Genomic DNA, 14,057 nt, shown 5'->3' on the forward strand with positions numbered 1-14,057 from the left:
ATTCAAGTAGTGTGAGAATCAACAGCCTCAAAAGTCAAAAGTGTTTGCTAATAGTGATTTCAATGCAAGCTATATGGCCAAACTAGCTGATCTGCACAACCCAATACTAAAACACTGCATCATATATGTACATTTACCTCGCAATGCTCCATTCCGGTTCGATGCGTTGAACGGTGGGGTCGTCTATATACTCAAAAGTCAGGCTCTCTCGGACCTGGGCACGATCCACGCTCACGCTGATCTGAACCGGCCCCACACCCGTCAGAGAAGGGGCAGAGTAACACACGATCTCCATCATAGTCCGTCTGAGGACAAAGCAAACAGACACAAACCAATCAGATTCTGGAAAGAGACAAAGCACGACACAAAGTTTTAACTTAATAACAGATGGCTAGACATACTGTTCAGACACACTATATATGAATGGTGCTAGTGGGCGGCTCTCTGCTCTCTTTCAATTGCAGTCTTTTCTTACAGCTCTCACTGAAAGTGCTACCTGTGCAAAGTGAGCATTAGTCATTCCCTCTGCAGCCTATTAGAGAGCATTAAGCGATTACTTATTGCACCCTCGCACACACTTGCAACGCCGCCTTCCACAGGAACACAGGGCAAAATAACAATCTGCAATTAGCTGATATCGCATTAAAGTTGTCGCTCTCTCACGTCTTAAAGCACTACAATCAGCCTCATTTTTAAATACAGATCCTGGAGAGAGAATGAGAGGAAAATGAGGAGATATAGGAAGACACCTGACGGGGGTATGATATTTACATACAGAGTATGCTAGCAAAATTAGAGAGAGGAAGAGCAAACAGAGTTAAAAACTTGGGGGAAATCTAGAGGAAGTGTTTTTAAAGGAAGTTGAAATAATCAGAAACTCTCTTTGATTGATAGAAGGCATGTAGAAAGTGAAGAGTACAGTAAATGAAGGTATGGGACTTTTAACATTAGCTTCAATATGCACTGTTCACACTAACTGAACATATATATGAATAAAGCTATATTATTAATTATTATTATTGTATTATATTTTTAGTGTAGATTTATTTTTGAGAAGCTACATTTCTTAAAAAAGCTCTATAAGGCTGATTCTTACTCATAAAACTCGCAGGTCTGGTTCCCAAAAAGCACACTGACGCTGCTGCCTGCTCCCAGGTTTTCCCCCATTATGGTCACTTTAGTTCCTCCGGACTCTGGACCCCGACTGGGGGACAATCCTGTGACCGATGGCATCTGCAAAGACAGAAAGAGAAGATGGGTAGGAAACAAGCAAGCGATGGAGACAAAAATGTCTTCACTTCAAGTTCAAGAAGCAGGTTTTTTTTTATGTTAAATAATCTTCTTCCATCTTCTGTTCCAACCGTGTGGCTCAGTATTGAGTATTATATATCACGATTATTTAATTTTTATTTAAATACTCTACCAAAAATTTAGTTTCGGTATAATGTTTTAATTTTTTTGACAAAAAAAACTTTTATGCTCACCAAATCAAAATCAAAAAAATGATCAAAAATACAGTAAATAATATTTACTAATATTGTGAAATATTGTAATAATTTAAAAAGACAGTTTTCCAATTCAGTATATATTATAAAATGTAATTTATTTCTGTGATGGCAAAGATGAACTTAAGCAATCATTACTCCAGCCTACAGTGACACAAGAAACATTAATTTTTATTAACAACGTTAAAAACTGTTGTGCTGAAAAATCTTTTAAGTCTTCAAGCAAGTACCCCATTATGGATTATGAAAGGTGTATATTTAGGTTTTGGCTGTCCCCAACAATAGGTTGACATGCATGCAAGGTCATCCACTTCAACCCTCTCATTGTCTTATAATATGCATTTATTTTTACATTACATGCTCAAGGACTCCAAAATAATTTGCTCTTGTTTAAATGACTCAGAGTCGACTCTTTTTTTTTTTTTTTGCGAGACAATAACTTTATACATGGTGTACTTTAAAATGTACGACTTTGAGGATGTTTACATTCACTTTTTTATTGGGCTAAAAACACATCTTTTCCATCATTATTTGACTCTAGCACTCTCTATTCTAATTCTATTCTTAAAAAACTAAACAAAAAAACATGCCCCTTTAAGACTTACACACTATTTATTTCCTAACAGTTTTTTTTAAAGCTTGCTCTATTCTTTTACTATTCTATCATTTTTTCCATTTTCTTTTGAATTTATTATATGATTTAAAAATCCTTGCTACTTGTACTGCATTAAGCTAACTGAGACTTGTTATAGCACTTGTCTATCATTGCTCTCTTGTTGATTTTGACTGCTTCTATTGTCCTCATTTGTAAGTCACTTTGGATTAAAGCGTCTGCTAAATGACTAAACGTAATGCAAATGTAAATGCGTGAAGGGTAATTTTCAAAAATCCATAATAGGGCACTTTAAAATGTATATACTGTCCATTATAATCAACTGAATGCATCCTTTCTGAATAAAAGCATGAATTTCTTTTAGAAAAAAAACAAGCACGTACTGTAATATAAATATAATGAAACATTTATTAATCTAATTAATTTCGTAAAGTGTCTAGAAGCACAGACATGACAGCGCAGCATTCTGAACCAGCTGAAGACGTGCATGTTTTGAACCTGAAGCTGCCTAGATGTGTATGGCTGTTCTACAAAAGACAGCTACGTCTGTAAATAACAACTGTCCTTCATTAAACCTCAAACACTTTCTGCTCAGCTCACAAATGAAGAGCGAACGCTACAAAAGAAATGCCATTTCCAGTCTTGTCTAAGTAACGCGAGCTCATGAAAAACACGTCTGAGGATAAATAAAAGGCTTTTAAAAGGAGTTAAATAAACGTTCTAGTTCCCAATTCTCTTCCATTATTATACACAGGGACCGAAAACAGCAGATGGAGAAACCCCGAAACAGACAGCTCTGTGTCTAAACAAAGCTTGTGACCGACTTCAGATGTGCATCGACTAAAAATGAATTAACACCAATTTTGGTCTCGCCTCATATTGTTCTACAACTGGTGGGCCGCTCAGGGACACTGTGTTGTCCGACAACATTTGGCAGAGCTTTTGAGATAGCACACTGCTTTTATATTTGACTGTGATATGAAAGGCGTGCAAAAAAACAACACGCACGCTCACACAAACATGCATAAACGCATACAGGAAGGGACTGAAGTGCACACACAGCTCCCCTAATTAGCAGAGGCTGTTAATTGTGGTGGTATGGATAATTGTTTGCCTTAGTGTGCGTGTGAAGGCTGCTGTTGATTATCTATTAACCCCAGGCCGGCGGATGGGTGTTTCAGACAGGTGTGCAAGAGTTCCCACAGGTGCTCCTCTGCGACGAGACAACATGGCAACCATCCTTCCTTTGATTCGCTTAATGGCTTTTATTGTCTCCATGTTCAATGTGCGCTCCCGGTGGTGCTTCGTGTTCGCAATCACTCAATATTTTAATAACTGAAAACCAGTTCTATTAGGCTGATGAGAGCTTCGCTTCTTACCGGAGGAAGCAGGGCTGCTGTTTTACCAATAATAATGACAAACGCAGCGGCAGTCTGTAAATTAGCAAGTTTTTACGGCATATCTCAAGTCTTTTGTGCTTGAGAAGTGCATTTAGTTCAATAAACACGCTTTTCTTTTAATGTCTTGGCAAATACACGTGTAAATAATGCTATTAACCACTAATCCTCAACATCATTTAAGAATCTACTAAAAGAGCACAAACTACTTTAAAAAGGGCTAAATAGAAAACTAGCTGATAAAAATGCCATGCGAGCCATAAAAAGGTTAATTTATTGACCTTATTGCTTTTAATGACTCTAAATTTGCATGGAGAGACGGTTCCAACACATTAACGGAGAGATTTCTACATAGCTGTCTGGAGATTTCTACTGAAATGTAAATATATTATAGATATAGTACTGGTTTGCGTCAAATGTGCTTACACAATCTAAAAAAGTATGAAGAGTATTAGGTTGTATTTAGTCTACAGTCTAGGACATGTTCTATTACAGTTCACTGTTATTATTTGAGAAAAGGAGGAGTTTTCAAAAATTTGAAAAGGGAGAAAAAAATTACAATGTATTTTGAGTGCTGTCAAACTCGAATTCAGTAAAGTATGTGTAATGCAATCAATTTCTTAATGAATTTACTGAGTTTTTGACAATATTGCCATATTATTTTTTTATTCTGCTCTTAAAAATTATGAGATTAACTGCAAATCTGCAAATCTGCAAAAAGGGGAAGTCGTGGCCTAATGGTTAGAGGGTTGGACTCCCAATCGAAGGGTTGTGGGTTCTAGTCTCGGGCTGGACGGAATTGTGGGTGGGGGTAGTGCATGTACAGTTCTCTCTCCACCTTCAATACCACGACTTAGGTGCCCTTGAGCAAGGCATCGAACCCCCAACTGCTCCCCGGGCGCCGCAGCATAAATGGCTGCCCACTGCTCCGGGTGTGTGCTCACAGTGTGTGTGTGTTCACTGCTCTGTGTGGGTGCATTTCGGATGGGTTAAATGCAGAGCACAAATTCTGAGTATGGGTCACCATACTTGGCTGAATGTCACTTCACTTTTTTCACTTTTTTTTCACTTTATCAAATATATGTAAATATATACTTTTTTAAAGGATGATTAATGAAGTAAGGGACTTGATGCCATATGAATCAGTGCAGAAGGAAGTCTTTGTTCCTAAAGAGTAGCTATTTGAATGGTTGGAAGTGCAGTATGTTGAGCTTTGAGTCACTTCCTGTGATTTGACATTTTCGCTCGTAAAGCACTTCTGAGAACAAAGCAACCTCAGCAAGGTTCACCTGTCCAAAGGCATAACATCACAGTGACCCATAAGTTCTCTTCAATGGACCAAGTAAAGCTCAGTTTAATAAAACCAAAACAATGGCCAGGTTCACCACTACCTCACTGCATTATTCAGATGTAGAAGAGCTCAAGGTCTTACCACAAAGGAATAGAGTTGAGAAGAGCGCGTTTGGAGCTCCGGCTTACACTCCCCTACACACAAATGGACTGGGCCGGGTTTACTGTCAGTGGGAGCTGTATCCATCTCACACACAATCCTGAAAAAGAAGAAATGCACAATGATAAGTTTCATTTTTAAGCTTGGTATTAAATGAAAGTTGCCTAAATGGATGAATATCACCGCATCATAACTTCACTCAGTCCCCCTGATCTGGATTATAACGCATAATGTTTCTTGCCTGACTCCAGAGTGAGGAACCTAAGCATTGGAAATCATCTCCAGTCCTGCTGAGTGATCAGTATGCAACCCTTCCTCTTTCTCCATTGATTTCCTCTTGATCTCAATGTAGGTTTTGCTTTGGTTCCTTGATTGCTTTAGCGCACACATTCCATTAGCTGAATTGACAAGATCACCCTACGGGGAAGCCGATGCATAGACACGCCATGCTTTTAAAGCAACAAAACCATATGTTTCAGCAGGTTCTATACTGTGTATCAGTGTTCTTTTGGGAAATAACTTCTTTTAAAACACATTTTCAATATTTCCATTTTCCTCTATTTATTGATCACAGTTTTACACACACACACACACACACACACATGTACATCAAATATAAAAATACTTTCCAATATGAATTGGAAATATGAATGATGTTTTACTCACACACACACAATCCAATCAACCCCTGGGATATTTAAGTGCCTGAAGTTGAAGAAACATGCATATACTGCAAGCCAGTGACACCCAGCACAATCAATACAGCATGCACTCAGTGTTGTAAAAAAAATACTATCATGCATTCTGATCAGGGAATAGGTCGATGTTGCTACATCATACAGACTGGTCAGGTATCAGCTTCATGGACGGGTGGTCAGATTAAATGTCATAAAAACATCAAATGAAGTAAATATAAAACTGACAATCTGAGTTGAAAGCACGTGGGGGCGGATGCACTGCAATCGATGTTTGGTTGATATTGAGTGTTCGTATCTTCAGGGATAACTGTCGGAACGCATGTGGCGCAGACTACGTGATTGTGGGCGTGATGTGGCTTCCTGCGGTGTGTCTGACAGGCTCGGCAGACAGTGTTCACAGCTGTTCACAGCGCACATTATGCCCTCTCAATCACACTGAGTGGAGGACTTTCACTTCTAAGGCAATTAAAGTTGGGAAGCAAGTTTGGATGCTCAATCACAGCTGCTGCGTGGTGCAAGTTTGGCTGGTGGGCTTCGGAAATTAGCAGGCAGATGCTGTTATTACACCATTTTGCAGAAAAAAAGCACCTTTCTCCACTGATAGCCATTCAAAAGTAGCAATGTGAAGGTGCAGTCACTTCACTAATGTGACCTCAACCTAATACAAGTCTGTGCAACATACTTTGACATAAGCTATGATACTCATATATAAAATGGCAAAAGATAATCTACAGCAAGCCTGGGTGTCTTAATGTGTACAAATATTGTACAAAATGAAAAGAGAGAACTGTTAAAACAGATCCATGGCTTCCTGTTTCCGTTTGTGGGTTTGATGGGATCCAATGGCGCATTCTCCATTTCCTGATGACACCCCTTCGCTGCACCATACAAATGAATCCACTCCCACTTGACTCGGCTTCGTCCCGCTCGGATTAAACTGCTGTCAGAAGAGAGAAGGGCTGACAAATCTCCCTCCTACAGCCGACAGCAGACCGCGCATTTCAATTACCACACGTTTTCCCCCTCGCACCGTCTGTCCCCACCTCAGCGGCAAAGAGAGGCGCTGTGGAGATATACTCCACCTGAACGTAGCCACTATATGCTATTTATACACCCTTACAACACGATGGCATAAATGCTTGATAGCCAAATGGTCAGAATGCCTGTGTACAATAGGTCAGGGTGAGTATTAATGTAACATAGAATTGCATATCACATTCTGTTAAGCTGGACATGGTGGATGTTGATGTTTGTTACTCTCAAGAATAAAGATCTCCCAGTGCTCGCAGCAGGGTTATTATAGTCAACTTAAACTAAAACCATAAAAAAATAAATAAATAATAAAATATAATTGCTACTTAAACAGTAACTGAAATAAAATAAAATAAAATACAATTCAACTTGTTTTATTTCGTCTAGTTCTCATTTTCATATAGTTTAAATTAATTGTATAAAGCATTAAAAAAAAACTAAAACTTTAACTAAAATTTAAACTGGAAATAGAAACCAATTCAAAATATTAATACAAACTATTTTAATTGTAGGTTTAATTTTGTATGAAGAATAAAGAACACTAAATACATACTGGGTAATTTAAAGATTAAATTATTTTGATGTTAATATTCTTTCTTCTATTACAGTTTAATATGCAGAGACAACTATAACTTAACCTGTAGGCTGAATTCTTCAAAGCCTAAACACTGTGGAGATTTCAAAATATCTTTGTTTAAGAATTCTGACAAGCTTGACACAGCAACAGTTGAACCAATGACGTGAGTTTGGGGCTGTTTGTCTGGCCAATCAAAGATGAAGTGGGGTGTTTAAAGGAAACCTGTTTGAAAACAAACATTATTTTTGCAGTTCTGTAATGCTAGTGAGCAGAAATTACCAGTGTTAGGGGCAACACATTATAAGTAACGCGAGTTACATAATCAGATTCCTTTTTTTAAGTAATAAAGTACCACATTACTTTTTAATTTAGAAGGAAATATCTGAGTTACTTTTTCAAATAAGTAACACCAGTTACTTTGTTTCCCATGTCTTGACTGACAGCTCTTGTGTTGCCATGTTGACAGAAATGGGAGTAAGTGCAGAGAGGTCCTCTACTGTACAGATGTGAATTTACATTTCCTTCAGCCTGTTGTAAAAAGGGCTTTTACATTTATAAAAGAATAACTTTTTTTTTATATTAAAAACAAACAAGCAAGTCCTGTCCAGATTTAAACAGCAAAACAAAAAGTAACAACATATTCCTTTCCACGTGACACATTCCTTACAAAGTAATTAGTAACTTTTTTAGGGTGTAACACAATATTGTAATGCATTACTTTTAAAAGTCACTTTCCCCAACACTGGAAATGACACATTTAACCTTTTAACCCAATTTCGTTTTTTAATGGCTGGTCAAAAAACAATTAAGACAAAAAAGCTGAGTGCAGCCATTTTTCTGCATGTCCTAGCAGAAACTACTACTACAAATCATCACGTTTTAGCTCCTCAAACTCAATATTTGCCCCAGGAGGTTTAATATTAATGATGAAATCCTGGCTTAAGGATATTTACAGGCAGGGTTATGACACAATCACAGGGATAAACACAAACATATGCTGAAAAATGAGACCTAATGCAGACAGAGACCATCCTAGCTCTGACTGGACTCTAAATTGGGTTTGTTTCTGCTTCACAAGAGCCCTGGTCACTGCTGACAACCAGCCCTTCAGATAGAAATGTTCCCCTGTCATTGTTAAGATGTTTCTGTCAGATAAGACGGACTCAATAGAGCATAAAGGAGAAGGCCATGACCAACCCTGCCTTTCATACTTAGCCCTGATTGGTCGCTTTACGCTTGTGACATCAAAGTCGTGTTCATTGGATCCTGTGTGTTTTTAATGGACTCAATCCTGCTGTGCTTTAAAGTGAACTAGATGAAAACCTGAGGTGTTTTTTTTTTCCCATTGAAACAGCTTCTCAGTATGCGTATTGTAGGACATTATCTTTTCCAGCTCTTGCTATTTTGAGAAAGATTAAAGATAAAGTAAACCAGTTTTTTCCATTCTAATCTCAGACACACTTGCACAGCATGAATTCATCAGAGTTCTACATCTCTACAGTCACTCACTGTTCAGCAATAATGTAGCCATTCTCCTGTGGGGTGCACTGGACTCCTGCTATCTGCACGTTGTTGACCATGTCTGAGAAGGACAAGCCTAGATTCACACCACGGATGGTCACTCTGGTGCCCCCTTCTGGTGGTCCGGCCACTGGGGTCACCTGAAACAAGAGAGGAAGAGACATTGAGTAATTGATTCATTTAGTGAATCATTTAATTGGTCATTGTTTTGGAAAAACTTGAATATTTTGCAATAGAGTAAAGATATATTTCCACCATTCGCAAGTTTGGGGTTGATTTTTTTTTAAAGAAAATAGCAATACTGTGAAACATAAATTTAAAATAATGGTATCACTTTATTTTAAGGTGTCCTTGTTACACATGTTACATGTACTTACTATTATAATAACAATGAATTATGCATAATTACATGCAAGTAACTCTAAACCAAACCCTAATCCTAACCCTACCCATACATTTTGCACATGTAGTTAATTAATATCACACAGTACTTAAATGTATACTTACACTTTAACAAGGACACCTTAAAATGTAACCAAAATAATAATAATAATAATTCTGTAATAGCAAAGCACTCTAGTTTTCAGAATTGGTATTAAAAAAACGAATCAAAAATATTTTGCTGTATTATAAATGTATGTCTGTTACTTTTAATCAGTTTAATGCATCTGTGGTAAACAAAAGTATACATTTTCATACTTTCTGTTTTGAATGCTCGTGTACATATAACATGAGGTGGAGTAAATGATGGCAGAAGTTTAATTTTTGTGTAAACTATCCCTTTAAAGATTGAACACAACATGTTTTAACACACAAACATCAGGAAAGACACAAACATATATTTGCATAACACAGAGACATAATTAAGAAATTTAACACGCATAAGCCTTACCTAGTTAAAGGTCTCCAAATGGACCTTTTAAAAGGAAGCCTTTTAAAGATAATTGTCTCTTGTATTGTGCTTCACTTTAATAGCACCAAATTAGATATCAGTGAAACTCATTGTGGCAACTTCCTATCCTATTAAAGTTGCATAGTACACTGAAATTCAGATGCAGAATTTGCATGCTGTTGCCACAGGCAATAAATCTAACACCAGGCCATTTTAGCCCTCGGAGCAGCCCACCCTCTCATAAAATACAATATGGCCACTCAGCGTGACCTTGGCTCTGCATGCCAAAAAGCCTTCTGTGCTGTTAAAGCCCAAGAGAAGCTCAGCCCTGGACCCTCTCCAGATCCAAATACCACTGAGAGAGAGGGCAGAGAGAGAGAGAGAGATGGATAGAAGGCCACATGCACAGCACAGCCACTACATACAATCAATAAACCATTTGTGTGCAGTCATGTGGACGTAAAACCAACATGATTAAAGTAAGAGCATCTTCTAAGTGTGCCTGTTTACTGATCTAGAGCAGTGTGTTGCGGGAAGTGCCATTGCTCAATGGGAGGAGCGTATCGGTGAGAGTTTAGTGGACATTAATCGGTTTGGATGTAAACTAAGTGTGTCACTAGTGAACCTTAGGATGGAAGTATATGAATCTTTTATTGCTTCTTGGGAGCAGGACTAGAACAATAAAGGAAGAATGGAATGCTAAATATATCCATATCGGTACGAGTCAGGATCAGACTGACTATATCTAAAACAAACTAACAACAGAAAACTAAATAAACTGCTGAAATAATACAGACCTGAGGCCAGAACACAATGTGGGTATGATCAGAATGACTAACTAAAATAAAAGTCATATATGTATGCAATGTATAGTAAACCTATAGTATAGTTTTTTTATGCATGTGTACTGTATGCTGCATACTACTAAAAAAAAAACATATAAATATACATTTTACAAATTCATAATTTCATAGTAGAGCAAAATCATTTACTAAGATTTCAACAATTTGGTCAAATAAGTATGCATGAAAAAATTAAATCCAATTTATATTACTTCTGTTGCATACTGCACATTTGGCTTTTTCTTCTTCTTGAAATGCCTTTTTTTAATACATAAAAAATAAAATAATAAATATATATTTATTATATATATACAAATTATTATTACAAATATTATAAATATAATAAAATGATAATAACATGATAACAAAATGATAATATAATATACAATTTGTACAAATCATAAATAGGACATCATCTACATTGTGAGGTTATGTATTTGAAACATTTATACATACTGCATAGTATTAACATTTAAAACTAGTATGCAGTATATCATTTATATCACAAAAAGCAGTACTACCATTCAACTCCAAACATATTCACATCTTCTTTACAGATTACATAGATGTATCCATACAGAAGTATCCTTATTATTTATGCTCTAAATAATAAAACAATCAAGTAAATAAAAGAAAGAAAGCATGGTGGTGTATCCACTGGCTGCAGTGCTTTCATCTGTAGATTAAATCTCATCAGTTCATGTGATAATAGTCTAGGCATCAGATTCCAACTTCACCATGAGCCTGGTGCTGTTCTGACTAGCCATTACAGACATCAAATGGGCTTTATTCATAGAGCATAAATATCTCTCGCACTGACTCAATACTTCAAAGTCTCGTCCGCCCACTCAGAGGTGAAAGCGCTGCCTTGTTTGACCCAGCAGACGGCCTCCTCCGCCACACAGCTACTGGCTCCAGAGCTACAATTTGTGCCCAACTGCAATTTCACCATCATTACAAAAGTGTCTGTCTGGATCCCGACAGTTGAATGATAATGTGAGCTTTTTGAGAAGATCTTCAGAGTTCTCACGGGTTGTTTGGCTTTGAGTTATACGGACACATGCACACAGACACACTCCCAGCCATGGGCCAGTAGGGGTGGTGAAAAAAATCGATTATTGATTAATCGCGAGTATGTTATGGACGAGTATGAATCGATTATTACATTTTCAAAAATCGATTTTTTTTTTTTTTTTTTTTGCATTATTTTATTTTGTAAAAATAATTATACCGGGAGTTGAACGTCACGAACGCGCCCAGTTCCAGTTAGCAAGCAGCCAGAACAGGTGTGTAAAATGGAAAAACCAGGAGCGAGCCACCAACCGAACCACCCAGCTCCATCTGGGCTCAAAGCAAGCGTGTTGATTTATTTTGGTTTTCATGGCAGGAGCTCTAACCCTCTTGGCGCCATGGTCGAGTTTACTCGACAAGATGCGGCACTGAATAAAACGGCCGATTTTGTCAAATAGGGTGTCAAATTTCACGCGACCTCCCCTGCACCAGATAGCAGACATGTAATACTTAATCTCTGACTCAAAAAAACGTAATGCTCCTTAACAAAATCTTCGAGAGCGCATTGAATCAGTGCGAAAAAAAAGCGGAGCTAGTGTGAGAGTGAGCCATTTTATCTGACCAATGTTGTCAACGTCAGCGAGTATTGGCATTAGATTATTATTATTATCATTATTATTTTTATTATTATCTAATGGCATCAATAAAGCTTCAATAAACCCGCAATGAAGTGTTGGGACTTCTATTCGCGGACACTGATTCTGAAGGGGAATATCTGTATCCAGAAGATGACGGTGATATTGAAAGTGAAAGTACACCAAGCACAAACGGTGAATCCTTTGCCCAATGTAAATGGTCCTTTGCCAAATGTCAGAGGTGTGAACAATGTTTGCAGGGGTCGGAGTGTTCATTGCGAAATTAGCAGGCGTGTTAGTGTTGCGGGGACGAAGCGGGAGATTTTTTCCGCGCTAGACATGTATATTTGTCTTCTGACCGCACCTCTCCGCAATCGCGGTGACAGTATTGTAGTGAAACTTTGTCTAATGCCTCTGGGTATGTTAGACGAGGTCGAAGTATTCATAGGACAGTTAGGAGGCAAGGTGGGGAGTCGCAATGACCCTGACAGTAGTCCGAGCTGTGCACACTCGGCGCGTGCGCGAGGCAGATCTGGCCGCGCTGCTCACAGCAGAAGCAGAGGCGATGTGACACGGGGCATAGATTTTGAACTAAAAAGGTCTTGTCTACTTGTGTTTGTGTGTCATATGAATAATATATATGTGCCCCATACATGGAATCAGAGTGCCTGCTGCATGTAGTAAACTGAAAATCCCAACCGCTACATGCATTCGGTTTGTTTCTACCATTTATTAGTAATGATTTACACAGTTTGTTTACTATACTGTTGTGAAATGGAAAATCAATAATCGTTAATCGAGAATCGTTAATAATCGAAAATCGACTGTAATCGAATCGGGACTTCAATAATCGTAATCGAATCGAATCGGGAAATCAGACAGATTAACCACCCCTATGGGCCAGTGTCATGTCTTAAGAGTGGCTCAGGGACATGCAGGACGTCTCTTCATTCTTAATGCAGGCTATTTTAAAGCAGTAGCCCTGCCCGGATGCTCCTTACCCAGTGACCGTGATTTTGCCAAGTACAATATGTTCCTGGATCAACATCCTTGTTGATCCTGGAACAACCTTCCAATTAACCAATCAGAACTGAGGGATAACTTTTTCAGGTAATATCTGTTTTAGGCTTACGATCAGGGTTAGGGTTAGGGTTCATTCACACTGATTTTAGGAATTAATTATTGGTAGGCTTAGGTTTAGGGGTAGGGATTGGGTTTAGTCTATATTTTTGGACATTAATGTTGATTCAGTATCAACAAAAGATGCTGATCCAGGAACTTGTCTTACTTGGCAAAATCATGTCCTCTTATAGGTAAAAACTCTTAATGTAGTTCTTTCGTTATGGAATGCAGAAAACCTAATGCTTAACACCAGCATGTTTAAGTCTAAATGGGAATGTATTTCTTGTCCTCTGAGGGTTTTTATGCACTCAATTGCTGCGTATAATTAGGAAGCTGTAATGGAAGTGTGCTGCACGAGGACGGAAGGTGTGATTTGTTACCAGGATTGGAATCTTTTTAGCTGATTCAAGCACGTCCCAAATTCACACCGAGATGCAATTTATGGGCTTGATAAAACTCAGCTTATGACTTGTTTCTTGCTGCATAAACTGCACACTAAACACTTCATTTGCTCTTAAATGTCCCCATGGTTGGCTGCGATAAAGCCTGAAAAGAGGGGAAAAAAGAAAAGAGGGCTTTGGTTTTGAACTTCAGCCAAGCAAGCGAGTGTTTAAGCAAGGAAAGAAAGGAACGAGGGATTTGAAAGTGGTACATCCGGTTTAAAATTGGAGTTTGTGGTTGAGTGAGTCGAGGTGAATGCTCTTCTGTAAATAGACATGTGACTTTGTGGAAAGGCTGTGTCGTACTAGACAAGCGTTGTAG

At 38.1% G+C, this 14,057-nt stretch overlaps 1 protein-coding gene across 1 annotated transcript in view; it reads right to left on the reverse strand.

Annotated features, from left to right (window-relative positions):
- LOC128011457 (plexin-A2) overlaps positions 1-14,057 on the reverse strand; it is a 198,170-nt gene that overhangs the window by 41,148 nt on the left and 142,965 nt on the right. Inside the window, exons 13-16 of the mRNA XM_052593893.1 lie at positions 8,782-8,933; positions 4,948-5,065; positions 1,097-1,233; positions 138-305 (exon numbers count right to left, since the gene is read on the reverse strand). Coding sequence (XP_052449853.1) covers positions 138-305; positions 1,097-1,233; positions 4,948-5,065; positions 8,782-8,933 — 575 coding nt within the window. The remainder of the gene's footprint in view (positions 1-137; positions 306-1,096; positions 1,234-4,947; positions 5,066-8,781; positions 8,934-14,057) is intronic.

The sequence above is a fragment of the Carassius gibelio genome, chromosome B23 (genome assembly GCF_023724105.1).
Source record: "Carassius gibelio isolate Cgi1373 ecotype wild population from Czech Republic chromosome B23, carGib1.2-hapl.c, whole genome shotgun sequence".
Lineage (NCBI taxonomy): Eukaryota > Metazoa > Chordata > Actinopteri > Cypriniformes > Cyprinidae > Carassius > Carassius gibelio.